The following is a 23,380-nucleotide window of genomic DNA, read 5'->3' on the forward strand; positions in this document are numbered from 1 at the left end:
TCACAGGATGAGTGACGCTGCCCAATACTGTCACTATGGCGGTGTGTCCACTCACAGGATGAGTGGCGCTGCCCAATACTGTCACTATGGCGGTGTGTCCACTCACAGGATGAGTGGCGCTGCCCAATACTGTCACTATGGCGGTGTGTCCACTCACAGGATGAGTGACGCTGCCCAATACTGTCACTATGGCGGTGTGTCCACTCACAGGATGAGTGACGCTGCCCAATACTGTCACTATGGCGGTGTGTCCACTCACAGGATGAGTGGCGCTGCCCAATACTGTCACTATGGCGGTGTGTCCACTCACAGGATGAGTGGCGCTGCCCAATACTGTCACTATGGCGGTGTGTCCACTCACAGGATGAGTGGCGCTGCCCAATACTGTCACTATGGCGGTGTGTCCACTCACAGGATGAGTGGCGCTGCCCAATACTGTCACTATGGCGGTGTGTCCACTCACAGGATGAGTGACGCTGCCCAATACTGTCACTATGGCGGTGTGTCCACTCACAGGATGAGTGGCGCTGCCCAATACTGTCACTATGGCGGTGTGTCCACTCACAGGATGAGTGACGCTGCCCAATACTGTCACTATGGCGGTGTGTCCACTCACAGGATGAGTGGCGCTGCCCAATACTTTCACTATGGCGGTGTGTCCACTCACAGGATGAGTGGCGCTGCCCAATACTGTCACTATGGCGGTGTGTCCACTCACAGGATGAGTGGCGCTGCCCAATACTGTCACTATGGCGGTGTGTCCACTCACAGGATGAGTGACGCTGCCCAATACTGTCACTATGGCGGTGTGTCCACTCACAGGATGAGTGGCGCTGCCCAATACTGTCACTATGGCGGTGTGTCCACTCACAGGATGAGTGACGCTGCCCAATACTGTCACTATTGCGGTGTGTCCACTCACAGGATGAGTGGCGCTGCCCAATACTGTCACTATGGCGGTGTGTCCACTCACACGATGAGTGGCGCTGCCCAATACTGTCACTATGGCGGTGTGTCCACTCACACGATGAGTGGCGCTGCCCAATACTGTCACTATGGCGGTGTGTCCACTCACAGGATGAGTGACGCTGCCCAATACTGTCACTATGGCGGTGTGTCCACTCACAGGATGAGTGGCGCTGCCCAATACTGTCACTATGGCGGTGTGTCCACTCACAGGATGAGTGGCGCTGCCCAATACTGTCACTATGGCGGTGTGTCCACTCACAGGATGAGTGGCGCTGCCCAATACTGTCACTATGGCGATGGGATGGTAGTATTCTGAGGCTAAATGGCTATAGAGGTTTTCAGCTATTTGCTGATGGAGGAACTAGGGGGGTCTCATGTTATGTCAAATGTACCATACCTGCCTGAGATAACTGGAATCCCTCAGAGATATAGAGGTAGTGATACTATTAGATTGCGGATACGGTTACAAGCCCGAGAGGTAAATTTCATTAATCTACACATCTCTGATTTAAGATACTTGCCAGATTCCTTCTTTTCTGAAGATACACTTGTGGTAGGGGATTTTAATGCCAGACATCCAGCTTTAGGATCAAGGGGTAAAGCAAATAGGAATGGTTGCAGATGGTACCAGTTTTTGCAGGAACATGAAGATGTTCAACTGCTGGGCGAGCCCTCTCCTACTCATCTGAGGAGAAATAAACACGGAGGACTCGCCATCACTTCAAGACGATCTAAATAGGGTTGTAAAATGGTCAAAAGATTGGCAGATGCAGTTTAATACTGGAAATGTAAGGTTTAAGGCTGCATAGTGATGATAAAGTTACAAGATACGAGCTAGATGGTGTTGAGATTGCGAAGTCGGACTGCGAAAGGGATCTGGGAGTTATGATTAGTAAGAATTTAAAGGCAGAAAAATCAATCCATAAATGTTCGAAATAAGACGAATAAGACACTGGGATTTATTTATTGAAACGTTAGTAACAAGACACCTGGTGTTGATCTTCAGCTATATCGTGCTTTAGTTAGGCCCCATTTACAGTATGCAATTCAGTTTTGATCGACGTAATATAGAATGGATATAATATAGATATAAATTCACTAGAATTTACCACTCGGGAGCGGCGGTGACATCACCAGTGGTACTGAACCATTGTCATCAGGTGGTCGGGTTGTCTGGTCCACCCTTCACTCTCCTGTGTCTCACACTATCGCCGGCGTTAAGTGTGAGTCAATGTGTTTACAGCTCATGTCAATAAAGTTTACTATGAGGCTCAAGTTCTAGTAAGTTTATTGAGATAAGAAAGAAATACATCTCAAAGGGATAGAGTAGCTTAGGCTATTTCTACCCCCCCCCCCCCCTATACTATGAGGTAGTGAATCAGTAAACATGCTTGGTGGGGGGGGGGGAGTGGGGGTAATTGGGGTACCCTGAGCTTGGTGTAGGGGGGGAGGGGGAGGTCAGGTCAACTACAACCTCAGGGAAGGTCAGGTCACGTCGACTCTACTGGTTCGCATCAGTACGGTCAGTGAGGCGGCAGAGGTGAGGTGTACTGGAGCATTGTGCAGCACTGAGGCGAACTGAAGCACTGTGAGGCGAACTGAAGCACTGTGAGGCGTACTGAAGCACTGTGAGGCGTACTGAAGCACTGTGAGGCGTACTGAAGCACTGTGAGGCGTACTGAAGCACTGTGAGGCGTACTGTGAAGCACTGTGAGGCGTACTGTGAAGCACTGTGAGGCGTACTGTGAAGCACTGTGAGGCGTACTGTGAGGCGTACTGTGAAGCACTGTGAGGCGTACTGTGAAGCACTGTGAGGCGTACTGTGAGGCGTACTGTGAAGCACTGTGAGGCGTACTGTGAAGCACTGTGAGGCGTACTGTGAGGCGTACTGTGAAGCACTGTGAGGCGTACTGTGAAGCACTGTGAGGCGTACTGTGAGGCGTACTGTGAAGCACTGTGAGGCGTACTGTGAAGCACTGTGAGGCGTACTGTGAGGCGTACTGTGAAGCACTGTGAGGCGTACTGTGAAGCACTGTGAGGCGTACTGTGAGGCGTACTGTGAAGCACTGTGAGGCGTACTGTGAAGCACTGTGAGGCGTACTGTGAAGCACTGTGAGGCGTACTGTGAAGCACTGTGAGGCGTACTGTGAAGCACTGTGAGGCGTACTGTGAAGCACTGTGAGGCGTACTGTGAAGCACTGTGAGGCGTACTGTGAAGCACTGTGAGGCGTACTGTGAAGCACTGTGAGGCGTACTGTGAAGCACTGTGAAGCACTGTGAGGCGTACTGTGAAGCACTGTGATGTACACAATGTCAGGGAACACCACCGATGTGTCGCGCAGCGTGGACCGGAGGACCGACCCATTCCTGCAGCGGGTCATGCTCAAACACCGACAAACTCGCCGTAAGTAGTGTCTTGTTTTATATCATTTTGGCGCTGGAGTAAGTTTAGTGTGGATATATGGAGCAGCTTATCGGGCAACATTACCCAGGTGATACCTGGTTGATGGGGTTCTGGGAGTTCTACTCCACAAGCCCGGCCCGAGGCCAGACTTGACTTGTGAGAGTTTGGTCCACCAGGCTGTTGCTTGGAGCGGCCCGCAGGCCCACGTACCCACCACAGCCCGGTTGGTCCGGAACTTCTCTTAGAAAACCGTCCAGTTTTCTCTTGAAGATGTCCACGGTTGTTCCGGCAATATTTCTTATAGTCGCTGGGAGGACGTTGAACAACCGCGGACCTCTGATGTTCATACAGTGTTCCTTGATTGTGCGGATGGCACCTCTGCTCTTCACTGGTTCTATTCTGCATTTTCTTCCATGTCGTTCACTCCAGTACGTTGTTATTTTACTGTGTAGATTTGGGACCTGTCCCTCCAGTATTTTCCATGTGTATATTATTTGGTATAGACATATTATTTAAAAGGCATAGCTCGGGTGCAGGGAGGGGGGGGGGGTTGTGCAAAAGCCTGGTTTGTGCCTCGGAGAGGCTACGGGATCCACTAAGTTCAGTAGAACTTCGGTTTCAACCCTGTCGTAGCCCAGTCGATTAAGGCAGTGTCTGGGATGCTCCCGGACGCAGGTTCGAATCCTCGTCACGACCCTTGTGGATTTGTTCATTTGATGCATCACGTTAGTATGCTCTGTGTGTGATCCCTGAAGTGTTTCAAGCGCAGGTCACACATGGGTGCCGATGAGTTTGGGTGTATATAAATAGCTGCCTCGTATAGGCACATTAGGCCTGCCATGGCTTCCTATATTCTAAATAAGAATAAATGTAACTGCAGAAGGCCTATTGGCCCATACGAGGCAGCTCCTCGAGGCGAGGCAGCTCCTATCTATAACCACCCAATCCCATTCATATACTTGTCCAACCCGCGCTTGAAACAATCGAGGGACACCACCTCCACCACGTTACGCGGTAATTGGTTCCACAAATCAACAACCCTGTTACTGAACCAGTATTTACCCAAGTCTTTCCTAAATCTAAACTTATCCAATTTATACCCATTGTTTCGTGTTGTGTTGATATTTTTAATACCCTATTAATATCCCCCTGTTAGGTCCATTCATCCACTTGTAAACCTCTATCATGTCACCCCTAACTCTTCGCCTTTCCAGTGAATGCAACTTAAGCTTTGTTAATCTTTCTTCATATGAAAGATTTCTAATTTAGGGAATTAACTTAGTCATCCTACGTTGGACACGTTCAAGTGAATTTATATCCATTCTATAATACGGCGACCAAAACTGAACTGCATAATCTAAATGGGGCCTAACCAGAGCAAGATATAGCTTAAGAACCACACCAGGTGTCTTGTTACTAACGCTTCGATTAATAAATCCCAGTGTCCTATTCGCCTTATTACGAACATTCATGCATTGATCCTTTTGTTTTAAATTCTTACTAATCATAACTCTGATCCCTTTCGCAATCCGACTTTGCAATCTCAACACCATCTAGCTCGTATCTTGTAACTCTATCATCATTACCTAGCCTCAGAACTTTACATTTATCAGCATTAAACTGCATTTGCCAATCATTTGACCATTTTCAAAACCCTATCTAGATCAACTTGAAGTGATAGCGAGTCCTCCTCCGAATTAATTTCCCTACCGATTTTCGTATCATCGGCAAATTTGCAAATGTTGCTACTCAAACCTGAATCTAAATCATTTATATATATATTATAAACAACAGAGGTCCCAGGACAGAGCCCTGAGGTACTCCACTAACATTATCCCACTCTGACTTAACCCCATTTATACTAACTGTTTCCTTTGGAATAGCCATGCCCTAATCCAAGTTAATATAGCACCCCCAATACCATAAGCTTCTATTTTTTTAGTCTTTCATGTGGCACTGTATCAAAAGCTTTGCTAAAGTCAAGGTACACAACATCACAATCCTTACCACTATCAACTGCCTCAACTATGCTGGAATAAAAAGTTAGCAAATTTGTTAAACATGAACGGCCATTTGTAAAACCATGTTGCGACTCATTTATTAATTTATGTTTTTCAAGATGAAGACGAATTGTATTTGCAATTATTGATTCAAGTAACTTTCCCACAATAGACGTTAGGCTAATTGGCCGATAGTTTGACGCAAGTGATCTATCTCCTTTCTTAAAAATTGGTACCACATTAGCTACCTTCCAAGACTCTGGCACTCTGCTTGACTCTATTGATTTATTAAATATGGTAGACAGTGGCTCGGAAAGCTCCCCTTTGCATTCTTTAAGCACCCTGGCAAACACTTCATCCGGCCCTGGGGATTTGTTTGGTTTTAGTTTTTCTAATTGTTTAGTTACATCCTCCCTGGTAACTGCTAAACTAGTCAACCTGTCCTCATCCCCACCCACATAGACTTGTTCGGCTGAAGGCATATTGTTAAGTTCTTCTTTAGCAAATACAGATATAAAATATTTGTTAAAAATACTACTCATCTCCTTGTCATTATCCGTTATTTGACCTGTCTCAGATTTTAATGGACCTATCCTTTCCCTAGTCTTAGTTCGATATAACTGAAAAAAACCTTTAGGATTTGACTTTGCTTGCTCTGCTATGCGAACTTCATAGTTTCTTTCTGCTTTCCTAATCTCTTTTTTTAACATTTCTTACCAGTAGGTAAGGAGGTTAATAGGAGCTGTTCTCTTTATAATCAGAATTTTTTTTTAATATACGTAAAATCCATGTAACATTCTGGGATGAAATTTTTACGACGTTGCCAAATAATTGGAGATTTGTATACCATTTTAAGTCATTTTCATTTAATTAGAATATTTGTGGGTCTCACGGCCCTTTAAGCCTACCCCTTTTTTCTTACCCTCTTGATTCTTACGTCATCCCATTTTTACGCTCATCCCATTCTTGCCTTTCACCTTATTCCTATCTTCTAGGAATTGCCTTCTCTTACCTGTTCCTCCTTACACACTATCTCTTTTGTGATTATTCTTGCACCTTTACCTCCTAGAAATTATCATTTTCTCTTGCCTGCACTTCTATTTATTGGCCAGTTCCTTCCTCTCTCCCACACACCCTCATAAATACTGTCGAGCACTATCCTCCCTGGCGATAGCAGCCATATAGTAAGAATTGACAGTTTAAATGCGAGCACAACAAGCCGTACCTACTTTCACGACCAAAGATCACATTCACTCCAAAAATATCTCCCACTTACGGGCTATTCATGCCCGTGCCACGTCTTGTGGTGGCTTCATCAACAAACAGCCTCTCCCTAACACACTACTAAATAATGGTCCAGGATGGACCGAAACCTCGCAGTTTCTTCATCTTCTGACATCTGTATTGGTCATCATTTCCCCGTTATAAGAGCTTGGACTTCAGCTGCTGTCTTTAGTAGACAGGCTGATAGACAGCCGTGCTGTCTTTGACATTATGTACGTCTGCTTCCTTCCTGTGTCTGCTTCTTAACCTGCTCCCAGTGTCTGCATGTTACCCTCTTCAGTCTTGAGCAATTATTGCACCATTCTCATGTGCTTGCATGAATAATCAACAATAACAAACCTACGTTAGCTACCCAAGTAACGATTGATTTAATTTAATTTATGTATTCGGTTATAATTTATATGTAAATACGTTAGAAAGTGTAATAGCAAGTGCAGAGGGTTGAAGTCTTGGTTTATAAGTGGCGCCCCTTGGCTGTGGCGTAGTGGATGAGCAGTCAGTGACGTCACCGCCCAGCTGTTCTTCACAAACAAGCCTTTGTTGTGATCGTGTGAACTCCTGTCACTGCTCCTGTCTTGCCTCTCCTGTACACTCCTGAGGTGTGTGGGGCCTCCACCGTGTGGGGCAGACTTGCTGTGTGTATGGGGTAGTTTGTGTGGCCCACACCACCTGTGGGCCCCATACTACACAGGTGGTGTAGTATGGGGCCCACAGGTGGTGTGGTGTAGTATTGGGGGGGGGGGGCTCGCAGGTGGTGTGGTATGGGGGGGCTCACAGATGGTGTGGTATGAGGGGGGATCAGTGATGAGGTATGGGGGGGCCACAGGTGGTGTGTGTGGGGGGGGGGCCCACAGGTGGTGTGGTGTGTGGGGGGGGGGGGGCCCACAGGTGGTGTGGTGTGTGGGGGGGGGGGCCCACAGGTGGTGTGGTGTGTGGGGGGGGGGGGCCCACAGGTGGTGTGGTGTGTGGGGGGGGGCCCACAGGTGGTGTGGTGTGTGGGGGGGGGGGGGCCCACAGGTGGTGTGGTGTGTGGGGGGGGGGCCCACAGGTGGTGTGGTGTGTGGGGGGGGCCCACAGGTGGTGTGGTGTGTGTGGGGGGGCCCCCACAGGTGGTGTGGTGTGTGGGGGGGGCCCACAGGTGGTGTGGTGTAGTATGGGGGCCATAGACCCTGCTGGCTTGAGGGTCATGACATGTTTAATCCCTGCAGTGCATCAGCTGACACATGTATTATGGGGTGTTGGTGTGCCAGCTGACGTGGGATGATAGTACTCTATATCATACGATTCGAAACTCCCGTGCATACAAGGGGTCACACTTGTGCTTCCTCGGACCTCCAGTAACCATCCCCCCCATCTTGGAAAAAAATCCAGAGTCCCTCACTTTTCTTCCATGGACATAGGCCTTAGTAATGTAGCCCACGTTACTATGTAATGTGGCCTAGGCCTATGCATGCACACTCATTCTCCTGAGCATAATTGCTTGTTCTCCACAAACACAACTGTGCAAGTGCTCCATTTCACATCACCTAGTACTGTATAGTTAACATACTGTAAACATTTCCATTGACCTATTATTTTTATTTCACTGTATAGTATGTAAGTTCATTTATTATGCACCCCATACCCATCTTGTGGGCGGTAGTGGAAAGGGTTACAGAGGCACATAATAGGCTCGGGGACTGAACCCCACAATTCATTTAGCTAAGCAAGTTACAATCTTGATGAGCTAGTTACAAAATTCAGTAAAAGTCGTCGTATCAAGAATGTGTTCAAGATCGACCACAAGTACAATTTCTAAATTAAGCAACTGACATATGTGGAGAGCTAGTGTCACAATTGATATGTTTGTCCTGCACACCGCCCCCATCCAGTGGGCAGCGGTGGATAGGTTACAATCACTTGGTTACTTCCAACAGTTAGTAAACTGGGGATATTTGGCTAAAATTTCTGGTAGATCATTTTGAATGAAATATTTACACATTGTTGGAACATTGGTTATAGAATTGTCTCTAAATTCACGTATCTTTTCGCACTCCATCACATAGTGACGGAGGGTGTGCGAATAATTTTGTTGACACAGTTTACATTTGGTCAGGTCTACATCGGCAGATAATGAAAATTCCCAGATACTTGTAACAGTCTAAGCCGAGCAGTAGTAACATCTAGAAGTCTGCTGATATTATTGGATGATCCATAGATATGTGGCTCCTCCTGCATGATAATATGATGATAGATGGAGTTACTGGTGTCAATTTCACTTTGCCTCAGATCTACAAGATCTTGTTGAAGTTCTTGGTGTACTGCTGCTTTCAGATTGCTCATTGACAATCCAAAGTTAGACTCAACAGCTCCTTTAAAGGCAGATTCTTTGGCTAACTTATCAGCTCTGTCATGCATTCGGAGGCCAACATCAGATAGAGTCCATTTCATGTGGTCTCTGTTACCATCCTTAATAATTTTGTTGTATTTGTATCTAGCTTCGGACACGAGCATGTCACAGTTATGAGTAGAGAGCATTTAAGGATGATAAAGAGTCACTTACAATTAATGTATCAAGTTTGGCGACTTGTACACATTTCGGTGCAAGTAGAAAGGCAAATAGTTCGGTCTGAAGGGTAGAGGCCCAGTTGTTTATACGGACTCCCCACTCAAAGTTTAGGCCATCGCCCAGTTGTTTATACGGACTCCCCACTCAAAGTTTAGGCCATCGCCCAGTTGTTTATACGGACTCCCCACTCAAAGTATAGGCCATCGCCCAGTTGTTTATACGGACTCCCCACTCAAAGTATAGGCCATCGCCCAGTTGTTTATACGGACTCCCCACTCAAAGTTTAGGCCATCGCCCAGTGAGCCATCTGTTGGTTGGAAATAGTTTATTGCTTTATTTTAGACATTACTTAACATAATGCTAACATGTATACTATTTATTCTTTGCTCAGGTAATGTGGTGATGCAACCAAGTGGGCTGGATGGCAGAGTCCCAGTGTTCGTCTTTCCCCCATCGCTTACCTTTTACGTTGCTGATCATACTAGTCACAAGCAAATTGTGACCTTGTATAACCCTTATGAGTTTTGCATCTCGTATACAGGTGAGTGTTCTGGCACAGTTCGATGGATTATTATTTATACTCCTTGAAAAATAATTAAAATGTCTACCATATTTAGATGAATAATATTTTATAAATTAGCATAGTGAACAAATCTACAAGGGTCATGACGAGGATTCGTACCTACATCATAGACCTACGTTTCTTGGAAATGTAAAGTGAGCCGTTGGCACACTCGGTCCCATAATAATAGCAAAAAAAAAATGGATTTTTAACAAATTTTAACTTAGAATGCAGCATGCGTCCTCGGCCAAACCGAGTACTATATACTGTATTAATATAAGGACACATTAAGAGTTATCAGCCAGGTAAAGTGTTAAATTCTTGTTAAACTGAGATAAATTGTTATAAGAGGACATAGGTGGAAGCTGGGAACAGAAACACAAATGAGTCAATGAAATGAAAGGAAATGGTGCTGTGTGGGTGGTCATAAAGGGAAATGCACTGAAAGAATCTACCTTCGTCTTCCTTATTGCAAGGTGTGTGTGTTTGCACGCGTGTGTGTGTGTGTGTGTGTGCGCGCTCGCCTATGTGTGCTTGCAGTGGTTGAGCTCTAGCTCTTTGGTCCCGCCTCTCGACTGTCAATCAACAGGTAATTACCCAAGTGTAGTTACAGGATGAGAGCGACGCTCGTGGTATCCCGTCTTCCCAGCACTCTGTCATATAACTCTGAAACTACTGACGGTCTTGGCCTCCACCACCACCTCACCTCACCTAACTTGTTCCAACCGTTTACCACTGTTTGTGAAAGTGAATTTTCTTGTATATCTTTGGCATCTGTGTTTAGCTAGTTTAAACCTATGACCTCTTGTTCTTGAAGTTCCAGGTCTTGGGGGAAATCTTCCTATTGATTTTATCAATTCCTGTTACTATTTTGTACGTTTTATACGTATACTATTTTATCTTCTCTTCTAGTTTTGGCATATTTAATGCCTCTAACCTCTCCACGTAGCTCTTGCCCTTCAGTTCTGGGAGCCACTTAGTAGCATGTCTTTGCACCTTTTCCAGTTTGTTTGTGCTTCTTAAGATATGGGCACCACACAACTGCTGCATGTTAGGCCGAAGCTAGAATAAGTCGTGAATAATTTCTTTAGTATATCGCCATCCATGTATTTAAAAGCAAATCTGAAGTTAGCAAGCGTGGCATAGGCTCCTCGCACAACGTTCTTTGTGGTCTTCAGGCGATAGTTGTCTACCTAGAACGACCCCTAGATCTCTCTATCAGAATTCTTCAACGATTTCTCGCTTAATATATAGGTTGTGTGGGGTCTGTGTTCTCCTATTCCACATTCCATAAGATGGCATTTATTAACATTAAATTCCATTTGCCAAGTGGTGCTCCATATACTTATTTTTGTCCAGGTCATCTTGAAGGGCATGACAATCATCTAAGTTTCTTATCCTTCCTATTATCTTGGCATCATCAGCAAACATGTTCATATAATTCTGTATACCAACTGGTAGATCATTTATGTAGACAATAAACATCACTGGTGCAAGAACCGAGTCCTGTGGTACTCCACTTGTGACATTCCTCCAGTCCGATACATTGCCTCTGCTTACTGCCCTCATTTTTCTATCTATTTTCTATTTATTTTCTATTATTTTTCATGGTGGGGGGGGGGGCCTACTCTCGTTTTCCCTCGTACAGTCATATGTATAGGATGTCTTCACTTCCAGATTGACTTCTATTCTTGTTATGCCCTCTTGGATTCCTTTTAGGTACTTTACAAAGAAATAGGTCATTATTGAGTAAAGTTTTTTTTTATGGAAAGTTCATTAAGAATCATTTGAGACATTTGTATATGGTATTGAAATATTTCATTACATTCTTCTTGAAGTGACATCTAATTAGTATTAATAAAATGACTCATAAGCTTAATGACTTAATATTCAATTATTTTCAGTCCTGTGTAATAACCCATCCTGTTTCAACGTGGATAGTCCGAAGGGCATTGTTCGTTCAAAATGTTCATTGGACATCATTATAACGCGAACAAATCTCTCATTAAGTGAGGCGAGTCTGAGGGATAAAATTCGCATACAAATATGTGAAGATGGAAAGAAAAAGGTATGTTAAAGATGCTTGTTCTCTATACAGTACAGTGCTGTATTATCTTGATATTTAAATCTAATAAGTTTTAATTACAAAATATTATGACAGGTTATGTTATGATGCAAAGTGTAATGACACTTTGCTTTCCTGTTTTCCGTCGGAGAGTCCCTGAAGCTCTCCGAACTGATATACAGTAATACTACATTAGTTTGGGTTCATCGGTCACAAGTTCTTTTACCTCCCGAGGACCACGAGCCAGAGCCTGGCCCCCCTCGGAGGCGCACAGGGAGCAATGGCCTATAAACACTTTACATTTATAGTACATCATAATTGCTATCGACTGGGGAAGGCATCCAGAAAGATAGGCGAAATACAATGGATCACAATCTGAAAATTGCAACCTACGTCTGACAAGAGCAAAAGAACTCCACCAGAAAGAAAACAAACAAGCAACACTTCATCCAACTAATGCTCCTGCTCGTTGGCACTACCCCTTCCACCACCCCCCCCCCCGGAAGTGGAGGTAGCCGGTCCAGTGTGGCGGTTGAATTAGTCTCCTGGCCTCAAGTTCCTGTTATGGATTTTGCCCTGTGTGGCTGTTCTAGTTGTGTGTGGTCCTCATTTCTTCAGGTTGTCTTCGCTCTTGGGGGTACATCGGGGGTCTTGGGCTATCTGTTTTGCCCCAGGTAGGGGTGTTATTGGCTGGGAGGGGCACACCAGCTGGCACAGCTGGCTTTACTTAAACACTGCAGTAGAGGTTTATCTCTGGCCATTTGTAGTGTGCATTTAGGGACATTTTGGTTTTTCTTGCTGGCACTTGATTTTTGTGGATGGAGGTGGTCTGTCTAGCTTCTTATTAGGCTAGCCTAGGTCCTTTTGGTGGTCCTCCTGTCCCCAAGGTTTCACAGCTGCTACTGGTAGTCAGTTTGCGAGCTATCTGATAGGATTCTTCAGACTTGCCAGGCCCCAGCACCTGGGATTCCTGTAAGGCTTATTCACTCTATGGGCCCTGGAAAACCACTGTGGGCTCTGGTACCATGGATACTTCTTTGAGAGTCCATTCTCGCCTTCTGTGAAGTTGAAGGTTGTTCGTCACCCCTGATTCGGGAGGGGGTTTTTGTACCGTCCTTCCCTTTGTCCAATCCCCCCCCCCCCCCCCCCCTGAGGGGATGGGATGTCATTCCAGGACTTCTTGATTGGGTTATGTTTGGTCTGGGTAGGCCTTTGGTGCCAGTTTCTGCATCAGTGGGTTTCCCAGGGCTTTCGTCATCTGGTCGACATGGTATTCGCTCTGTGGCTGGTTGGCTTCTCGGGGTTTGCAGCATTGACGGGGCAATGGGGGGGGGGATATGCTGATGTGGTTTTGGCCTACCTCGACAATGGGTTGGTGTGGGCTCCCAGCAGGTCTACTAGTCTGCTAGCCAGGGATCTGTTTCCCCAGCTCATTGGATTCGGGTTCCTGGCAAATTGGAGGCAGTCTTGGTTGGTTCCATCCCAGGTTTGGACTTTGTTGGGCCTAGTGTGGGATTCTTGGACTGCGAGAATTTCTCTTCTGCAGCTCTGCTCTGGTTGCAGTCCCGCCTTCAGCTATTTTTGAGGCGGACCCAGGTCACTCTGATATTGCTCGACCAGCTGTGCAGTTGGTTTATCCTCTGGGTAGGGTTTGGCTTCGGAGGTTGTTCTGGTATCTTTGGAGCAGCCTCTTTTGCCACGCTTGTGGTCACTAGGTTCATTCCTTGGAGTCCTTGGGCTGGTTGCTACGTCACTGGCTTCCTCTTCATTTTCTTTTTTCGGGGTTCGTTAACATGGCGCCTATCTCTTCTCTCTCGGTATGTTCAGGGATGCCTTGTCTCTCAGTTGGGGCTTTGTGACCAGTCAGGTCTGGTGCATTGGGGGCTATCCATTATGTCGGGCTCACACGGCAGTGCGGGAGCGTGCAGCAGTGTGGCAGGCACTGTAACAGATTCGGCTTCCTCGGGGCTCTGTGGTCTGGCTCCATTTGAACTGCTTCCCCATGGTTCTTTGTCTCGACTGAGGGGTGGGGGGTGGGGGGAAGAAGGGTCTTTTCAGTCCATGGTTCTTTGGGGCTGGTCACTTTGGGTAGTTCTTCTGTCGAGTTCTTGGGGTTTAGCTCTGTGCGGTATTTACATTCGGAGTATGTCCAAAGTCCTGGCAGACGGCCTGTTTTGCTTCATTCCTCTTTCCATGGAGTGGATGGTCGATTCCACCTACTTCCTTTGGCTTTGCTAGACATATGGGTACCTGGAGGTGGAGCTCTTCGTGTCGGCATGGTCTCTCTCGTTGTACATGGTGCCGTTCCCTGACTGCAAGGCTCTCCCGGTAGACGCCTTTCAACAGGACAAGTTGAGGTGGGTGGGAGGGAGGTTCGTGTACCTCTCCCTCCCCGGTCCAGCTGCTGCTCCGGGTTCTGGCTTAGCTTGAATCCTATCAGGGGAGGGTGATTCTCCTGGCTCCATGGTGACTGGCCCAGCCTTGGTTTCAGGTGCTGCTTGCTTGGTGTCCGAACCCGGGTGTTTTTTTCCGTGGCTCTACCTCTTTCGGCGGGACGAGCTGGTGAGGTACCTCGCTGGTTAGACTTGCTCTTCCACTGTTCGCGTCTGTTTTTCTGGCGTGGGTGTATCGCCACTTTTTTTATGGCGTTCCGGTGGCTTCCTTCATGGTGTCCCACCTGCAGTTTTCTTCTCGGTGGCAGTATGAAGTTTCTTGGTAGTCTTTCCACCATTTCCTTTCTCTTCGTAGGGTTTCGTCGGTGTCGGTTAGGGTTGTCTTGTCTTTTCTTTCTTTGCTTTTCCTGGACCGGCATCTTATGCCGATTACTGTCGCGAATACTTAAAGCTACAGGAATCTTATAAAATCTAGGAGAGGCAGAGTAAAAGCGAGAGAGAGGAATCCAACATGCTTTTATCCTATGTAAAAACTAGAACAAAAACCACATCCAGCATTGGGCCATTGCACAAGGGTGATGGAACTTTCACAGATGACAACAAAGAAATGAGTGAAATACTGAGGCTTTGGTACAATTCTCTTTTCAGTGAACCACCTAAACACGTTGAAGATCAATGATCTAAATGAATTCTTAACAAGACATGTTGTGGGACACGGTACTGCAGTTATACCCAGCAGATGGTATGCTTAGACATGACATAAACAAAAAGCCACATGGCCTTTGTGATGTGATCATGAGGATCAAGAATTGAAGTTGGAAAAACCACTAGGAAAAATAGAAATTAATGTAATAAAACAAAATTACTTTTAACATTTGAAATACATCTTGGTTGCATACTTTGTTTATTTTTGTGTTAATTCTTTAGGACAACATAAAACTCTTTGACAAAGATTTAAAAAAGCTAAATACAGTCGATGACTAAGATAAGTTACTTGACACCAAAATGACCTGTCATAATTCTTCATAAAAGAGTTGAAGTGTTCCACCCCGGAGCACCTGAGCAAGATTAAAGATCATTACCTGGACGCCACTATTTATATCGGAAACCCAGACATCTAGACGGTGACGGCATGTTTCTCAATGCTGGAAGCTTATCTGTTGTAAGTGTTAGATTAACTAGCGCTTGGCAAGACTGCAGAGCAGTCTTGCATCTTGGTTAGTAACTTCACATGTTACTTCTGTCATTAGGATTTACTTCAAGGAATTGACAAAACTTGTTAACTTATTAAATGGTAACATATGTAATTGCTGAAGACTGGAGTAATGACGACGTTACCCTACTCGTGAAGGGAAATTGTGTGACAGACTCCAACATCAAACCATACATCAGATGTCATCCTAAACCCCACTGGACTTTGTAGTAGCTGTAGCACTAGGCCCAGTCTCCTGTAATTCTATATTCATTGAAAATTGCAAAACAATACTACCTGTATCTTGGGCCCCAAACACCTTTTAGAGACAGAGCCTAGATTCTGGTGTTATCTCGGACGTGATTAAAACGGTGGAGATCATGCCACTTCATAAAGGAGGAAGTAAACCGAATGCAAAAAGGTATAGACCAAAAGCTCTAACTTCACACGTCATAAAATTCTTTGAAAGTGCAAGAAGTAAGATTACAAATCACATGGAATTCAACATCTACATAACCCCCCAGACATTTATTCAGAAGTGGGCACTCTTGCCTCTCACAATTGCTAGATCACCATGATGTGGAAGACAAGCAGAACACTGTTCTGGTTGTCTGCCATGGCCTTAAGTGCTATGGAAGCAGAGCAGAAGCAGCTATGGAAGCAGAAGTATTCAATTTTTCTGTTCGTGTAGCTGTAAACACGCATCGGACAATCGGTAGACTGTTAGTTGTATCCAGAGGGATGTCGGTTATTGGCTAGGAATACATTGGTAAGCCTAACAACCTTCCTCTCTCCAACAATGGGAAATTCAATTCAATTAATTTTAAAATTATCTCTTTCTGTTTTATCATTACTTAAATACTGCATGTACTGAAAACTTGTCTTCGGTGCCTAGCAGTAGCCAAATTACACTACATATTAGTTGTTTTCACTTAAGCTTATTCATTCTCTTGCAGAAACTTCTAATCAAATGCTATAGAACTAATGACAAGGGCTACCAGTTTTCAAAATTGAATTGCTTTTTCTAGGTACTGGGAAAGAAGGATGTCCCAGCTGTGTTGCTGAGTGATGTGCCAGAGCCACGTAGTGGGACTGATAGTGACCAGTTCGTGTCCGTCCATGCTCCCACACGCTCTGGTGTGGGGGAAGGAGCTACAGACAGAATTTTTCTCCCACCGCACCATCAAGGTATCGTTTATATGGTATATTAAATTCCAGAACAGTACTCTTGTGTGTACATAGATTTTCTGAAAGGGACTTCCTCAGTAGCTCTGAGCTATAGCACTGAGGCTGCCAAGCCTTAAGGAACTGTGCTAGGAATCAAAGACCCACTTGAACCTACCAGGAGCGAGGACCAGAATCAGGCTCCCTGCAAGATGAGACAAGCTTGGAGATTGGAGATAATCTATCTGAAAGAAAAATATTAATCAGAGGAAAATAAGTCATTTCTGCAGAGTAAAAACCCCAGTTGTAAAGCCTGACTGCCACCAGATAGCTGCCAAGGTCACCTAGAGTCCTAACCTGCCATCTACCCTCATTCACTTGCCTAGCAGCCAGGATCTCATCTTTGATGGGCACATTCAGCTTTACATGTTCACTCACTTGGTTCATGCAGTCCATCTAAACTAAAACTCTTGTCTTCTAAGTTGTCATGCTATTTTCTGGGGAAAGCCCCATTGGCTCCCCGGAGCTATCCAGGCTGATTGTGAGGTGTAATTACCTATGTGTAGTTACAAGATGAGAGCTACGCTCGTGGTGTCCCGTCTTCCCAGCACTCTGTCATATAACGCTTTGAAACTGACAGTTTTGGCCTCCACCACCTTCTCACCTAACTTGTTCCAATCGTCTACCACTGTTTGCAAAAGTGAATTTTCTTATATTTCTTCGGCATCTGTGTTTAGCTAGTTTAAATCTATGACCTCTTGTTCTTAAAGTTCCAGGTCTCTGGGAAATCTTCCCTGTCGATTTTATCAATTCCTGTTACTATTTTGTATGTAGTGATCATATTGCCTCTTTTTCTTCTGTCTTCTAGTTTTGGCATATTTAATGCCTTTAACCTCTCCTCGTAGCTCTTGCCCTTCAGTTCTGGGAGCCACTTAGTAGCATGTCTTTGCACCTTTTCCTGTTTGTTTATGTGCTTCTTAAGATATGGGCACCACACAACCGCTGCATATTCTAGCTTTGGCCTAACAAAAGTCGTGAACAATTTCTTTAGTATATCGCCATCCATGTATTTAAAAGAAATTCTGATGTTAGAAAGCGTGGCATAGGCTCCTCGCACAATATTCTTTGTAGTCCTCGGGTGATAGTTTTCTATCTAGAACCACCCCTAGATCTTTCTTTATCAGAATTTTTTAAAGATTTCTCACATAATATATAGGTTGTGTGAGGTCTATGTTCTCCTATTCCACATTCCATAACATGGCATTTATTAACATTAAATTCCATTTGCCAAGTGGTGCTCTATATACTTATTTTGTCCAGGTCATCTTGAAGGGCATGACAATCATCCAAGTTTCTTATCCTTCCTATTATCTTGGCATCATCAGCAAACATGTTCATATAAACAATAAACATCACTGGTGCAAGAACTGTGTGTGTGTGGTTGCCAGGAATTTGGCTCTTTCCCAGCTCGCTGGGTGTGTGTTCTTGGTGAACTGGAGGAAGTTCCATTTAGTTCCCTCTCGGGTTCAGACTTGGTTGGGTCTTGTGTGGGATTCTCGAACCACTTCCTAGTCTCTCCCTCCTGCTCCGTTGTTGTGGCTGCAGTCCCGCTTAAGACTGTTTTTGGAGGGCACCCAGATCACACGTCGGTTGGTAGAGCGTTTGTGTGGGAGCCTGAACTTTGCCGTGCTGGACTACCCGTCGGGTCGGATCTGGCTTATGCGGCTGTTCAGGTTTCTTCGGGTAAGTCTCCTTCGCTGCTCTTGCAATCACTGGGCTCGGATCCCAGGAGCCTTGCCTTGGCTGCTGCATCGCCAGCTTCCTCTGTGGATTTTTCGGGATTCTGTGCCGTGATGCCTCCTCGAGCCCTTGCTCGATGTGTTCAGATGCCTTGTCTCGCGGCTGGAGTTTTGTGACCAGTGCTCACCAGGCCGGCCAGGGTTGGTGGGGTCCGTCCTTCTGTCGGGTTTACAGCATGGTGTGGGAGTTTGCGGTAGTGTCGCATTCGCTTCGGAGGGTTCATATTGCTCGCAGAGCAATCTGGCTCCATTCAGACGACTCCCCTGTGGTTCATTGTCTGAACCACGGGGGTTCGATGCGGTCCTTGGCTCTTTAGGGCGACTCGTCTGCCGAGTTCTTGGGGTTAGGCTCTCCTGGAGGTTCATGTACAGGGGGAGGGGTGTCAAACGTCCTGGTGGACGGCCTGTCTTGGTTCATTCCCCTATCCATGGAATGGATGGCCGACTTGTTCAGTTGGCTCTGCCAAACCTACGGTTCCCGGAGGTGGACCTCTTCACATCGGCTTGGTCAAGGCGTCTTCCAGTGTATGTAGCGCCCTTCCCAGTATGCGAGGCCATCGGGGTCATTTGCCTTTCGGCTGAAGTGGTCGAGGTGGGGTTAACTGTACCTGTATCACCGGTTTGGTTGTCGCTTAGTTTTGGCTCGCTTGTCAAGTCCGAACCAGAGGGTCTTCCTGTGACTCTCTCTCTTTCAACAGATCAGTCCGGTCCAGTACATGGCTGGTTCGGTCTTCTCCAATCTTCGCATTTGGTCTTTTTGACGTGGGTTTATAAACGCTTCTATGGTGATCAGGTGGCTTTGTTGGAGTCCCACCTGCAAGTTCCGTCTCAATGGCAGTATGAAATTTCCTGGCACTTTTTGAGCACTTTTCAGCACTTTGTCTCTTCGAAGGTTGTCTTCGATTTCTGATCGGGTTGTTTTGTTATTCTTTTGGTTGTTTCAGGACAGTCGTCTTGTGCCAAATACTGTCGCCTCGTATTGTGTGGTGTTGGCGGAGCTGCTGCAACTTGCATTTGGGGCAGATTATATTTACTTCTGCTCTGTTCCGCAAGCTATCTCGGTCGTCGCTTTACTTCCAGCCTGCTCGTGCGCTGCCCGAGCCGTCCTGGTCATTAGACCGGGTGCTCTCTTCTCCTCGGTTTGTGGTGGCCCCCTCGATTCAGGACTGTTTTTCTAAGGTTCTTTTCTTGTGGGTATTGGCCTCTGGGGGTCGGGTCGGGGAGCTTCATGCTCTCCTCCGGCATTAGGGTTTCTTCTCTTTCGGTCCTGGTGATTGTTTCGTTCATTTGCAGCCGTCTCCTCCTTTTCTGGCAAAAAATGAGTCTGCTGCTTTCCAAAGGGGTCATTGGGTTGTTGATGCTTGGTTGGTTCGGCCAGGGGTGCATAGTGTTTTGTCAGGTTGCGACTTCGCCATTATTTGCACCCCACGATCTCCATGGCAGGGGACGCGCTTTGGGTAGACCCGGTTTCCCTTCTTTCTTGTTCCAGGGCGTGGGTCTTCCAGGTCTTCAGCAGGATTATTCGGTTCAGCCAGCTTGTGGTCTATCCCTGTGGCCACGACGTTCGTAAGTTCGCGGCTTTGGCTGCTTTTTTTTTGGTATTATGTCCTGGGCTGACATTTGGGTACTGGGCTTTTTGAGGTCAAACAGGGTCGTAGCCGCACGGTACCTCGTTGATGTTCCTGGTCCTTCTTGGGCGTGTGTAGCCTTGGGTTGCAGGTTGCAGCAAGTTGTCTCGACTTAAAGTTGAGGAGCGAGTGACGACCGCCATGTGCCTACAAGTAAGACCCTTTTCTTTCTTTGGTTAGGTAGCTCCGGGAGCTGAAGGGGGGGGCTCCACAGAAAACCAGCGTTGAATGTAATGAAACTCTATTTTCCGGGTGAGACTCGGAGGCTCCCCGGCATCCCTCCCTCCCCTCCCGATCAGTTTTTTTTTTATATATATATACTCTGCATCTGAACTGAGAAGTTGCAGGCATGGAGGTCTGGGGACCCCCCCCCCTGTCCCCCACCCCAGGGATAGGGGTTGTGCAGACGGATGCGTGGTGGTTGTGGTGACGTCATGTTTGTTTCCTTGTTTATGATTGGAGAGCTTTGTTTGCTAGTTCGGCTTTTGGTTTGCAAATTTTGACCAGCAGTAGTTTCTTTTGGAATTCCTACCTTTCTGGGTGCCTGACCTGGTAGATGGCAGACACTGCTTCCAATTACACGGGGGTGTCTTTAGGCCATTGCTCCTTATGCCTCTTCTTGAGGGGGGGTCAGGTTCTGGCTCTGGTCCCCTGTAAGCCTAGAACTCCATAGATTGACTTGCCATGGTCTAATATATGCACATCAGCTCAGTATAGCTCTGGGGAGCCTCCGGGTCTCGCCCAGAAAATGGCGTTTCATTACATTCAATGCTGTTTTTTGTTTCTGAACATAAAAGTTTTTATATCACGCCATGGGTTCAGAGTAAGTCGGTGGTAAAGTTCAACCTAAGAAAATAGTTGTGGTGGAGGAAAAACAAGAGATCATTCAAAGTGAGACAATGTGATGTCTCACTACAGGAAAGTCTTAAAACATAAGGGGGAAAAAAGTGTCTATAGACAGCTTCTTAGGAAGACAAGCAAGCAGTGAGCTTCAACCAGGTTCCTAGTGGTATGCCTGCAAAATGTAAGGGAGTACACCAGAAATGTCATTACTGCTATTACAGTGGAAGGGGACTTGCCTTGCAAACACTTAACACCTCTTCCACCCCCCCCCTTTCCTCGCTTTTTCATGCGCCAACAAGTCCTCAATAAAGGTAAGGTGCCTATGAGTATTATTCTGTATAAAAAAAATTTTGTTAATCCATTCCACACCCCTAAAAATATTAATTCAATTTTGAAATTAATATTCAAAAATTAATTTCAATTTTTTTCTTGTGGGAAAATTAGTCTGAATAGTTAGAAAATTGGTCTAAAATTTTGAATATTCGTTTTTTGAATTGTCTCTGGGAACGGATAAAATTTTAAAACTGAGGTACCACTGTATATAATAATTTGTCTGTTCATTCTTGAGGAATATTTGTATATTTTTTTTATAAACTAGAAGAGTGCAGAATAACCAGAGTTAGTTGGGTTTCTTACCCAAATTCTAATTTTAAACAATAAAAATTTAAGTAAAATTAGTTTAGTGATTTATACCAAACATATTTCAGGGAATGCTGGTCCAAGCCTGGTGTTAGTTGCTGCTGCTACCATTTGCCTTTGTGGGTTACTGGTGCCCACTGAGGGTGACTCGGCTGATTCGAGAATTCCTTCTTGCTTGCACCTGAACTCTAACATCAAAATTGTATTAGCATATGTACTAGGTAAGACATGGTTTATATGACTGTTTCCTTAGTGTGGAAATTATTTACAGCAATAAATAATCTGCCCGAAACGCTTTGCGTAATAGTGGCTTTAGGCATTGTATGTACTAGCTCTATCTATAAAGCCAACAAACTTTGTAAAATCTCTATGTATGTACCTTACCTAAATAAAAATTATTATTATTATTATTATTATTATTATTATTATTATTATATTATTTTTGTTTTGATGCCAATTTAGATTTTTTCTTTTGCTAATTCAAACCATTTTTAAATTCACTTCATATTTGTTTTGCAGGTCTCTTGACATATGCTATTTTAAGAGCAGGGTGACTTCTGAAGATGGAAATCCCGGGGCATTGAAGATCGCAGTGATGCCGGGCCATTTTAAAATGCCGTACTAAATGCCTTTTATGTATGAGTATGTCTAAAGAAAGTGTCAGTGCATAGGTCATGTGATATAGTTCTCAATGTAAAATTATGTATTTTGTATGTTTCAACTTGTCTGCATGTTATAAAATTAGCTTGGTAGCATGTTTCTATGTATTTGAGACGTTGACTAATGATGTACATCTCGTGTAACTATTTTATTTTAATACTATTGAATGAAAGTGTCTTTAGTCTCTTACATTACTATGTATCGATAAGAAAGTTTATTTTGCTCAGATTTTATATAAATATGCAGGTATAATGTGTATAATTTTGTACATGTTTCTGTTGCTGTAATCTAGGCATGATTTGTTTAACAAAGTAGTCTTGATTTTTTTTTCATAATGTATCCAAAATGGAGTTCAAGAGAACATAGAGTAAAGTGAGCAGGAAAGTGAGTTTACATTTGTAACATTTGTAGTATCGAGTAGTTAGTCTGGTGAGGCTTCTCGGGAGACAATGCCTCGACATTGATGCACTCGCTTGACAGCAACATGCAGCATAGACAATGAGCTTGTGGCATATCATGTGTATCACTGTTGCAGTGGAAGTATTGTAATGGGGGTTTCATTGGTGTGAGTGACTTGAGTAGAGCACTCATTTTTTAATATGCTCTGATACATATATGCAAATTTCAACACTCGTATTATGCAATTAATGTATCTCGATTTGTCTATGTATACTAACATGTGTTAAAGTAAGGAAGCCAGCTGTTAGTAAAATTTGCCCAAGATGAAATTATTAAAATTTTGTAGAAATTGGGAATAGATATATGTAACTGGTCTTTTATCAGATTTTTATGCAATGCAGTTAATCTTAATAAAAAAAATGCACAATATTTATATATACTGTATGTGTTTTCTCTTTTGCCAAGTTCTAGTTTAAATTTGTTGTCCCCCTTCCCCATATGTGATGCTTTGTAGCATCCAAATGCTTGCGCTCTTTTATTTGGCAGCTTCCTATAGAAGTTTCCATAATCCTTTGTACTACTGTAAAGTGCCTAACTTTAACCCTTATCATGCTCGGGGTCTAATATCCTGCCATTCCCACAGGCGCATGTCATTTTGAAAAACAAAAACAAAATTTTTTTTTTTTTTTTTTGCTTATCTGTTAAGTTCTGTTCACTGATCACGGGAAAAATAAAAAAAAAATTCTATTGTACTTTTGTTGCAATAGAGCTGGAAAGCTCGGTAATGACGTCAGAATCTGCATGTTCGCTCATGCAGTACACGCCCTGGAG

The 23,380-nt window shown here is 44.8% G+C and overlaps 2 protein-coding genes across 2 annotated transcripts; one reads left to right on the plus strand and one right to left on the minus strand.

The window, feature by feature from the left end:
* Nucleotides 1-2,492: 2,492 nt before the first annotated feature.
* LOC138365325 (platelet binding protein GspB-like) lies at nucleotides 2,493-3,350 on the minus strand. Its single transcript, XM_069325619.1, has one exon. It carries the CDS (start codon nucleotides 3,348-3,350, stop codon nucleotides 2,493-2,495), a length of 858 nt encoding a protein of 285 aa, XP_069181720.1.
* A 3,770-nt stretch (nucleotides 3,351-7,120) lies between these two features.
* On the plus strand, nucleotides 7,121-22,988 carry LOC123760119 (motile sperm domain-containing protein 1). Its single transcript, XM_045745608.2, has 6 exons — nucleotides 7,121-7,256; nucleotides 9,597-9,746; nucleotides 11,672-11,835; nucleotides 16,446-16,605; nucleotides 21,559-21,711; nucleotides 22,010-22,988. Exons 2-6 carry the CDS (start codon nucleotides 9,608-9,610, stop codon nucleotides 22,042-22,044), a joined length of 651 nt encoding a protein of 216 aa, XP_045601564.1. The 5' UTR covers nucleotides 7,121-7,256; nucleotides 9,597-9,607; the 3' UTR covers nucleotides 22,045-22,988.
* The last annotated feature ends 392 nt before the right edge of the window (nucleotides 22,989-23,380 follow it).

This window comes from Procambarus clarkii, chromosome 16 (assembly GCF_040958095.1).
Source record: "Procambarus clarkii isolate CNS0578487 chromosome 16, FALCON_Pclarkii_2.0, whole genome shotgun sequence".
NCBI lineage: Eukaryota > Metazoa > Arthropoda > Malacostraca > Decapoda > Cambaridae > Procambarus > Procambarus clarkii.

Bases quoted from the DNA above. Each gene is read 5' to 3' on its own strand.
- LOC138365325 (XM_069325619.1), bottom strand. From the start codon at position 3,350: ATGACCCGCTGCAGGAATGGGTCGGTCCTCCGGTCCACGCTGCGCGAC.
- LOC123760119 (XM_045745608.2), top strand. From the start codon at position 9,608: ATGCAACCAAGTGGGCTGGATGGCAGAGTCCCAGTGTTCGTCTTTCCC. The intron at 16,606-21,558 runs GTATCGTTTATA...AACATATTTCAG, and splicing joins TCTCCCACCGCACCATCAAG to GGAATGCTGGTCCAAGCCTG. The intron at 21,712-22,009 runs GTAAGACATGGT...TTTGTTTTGCAG, and splicing joins TGTATTAGCATATGTACTAG to GTCTCTTGACATATGCTATT.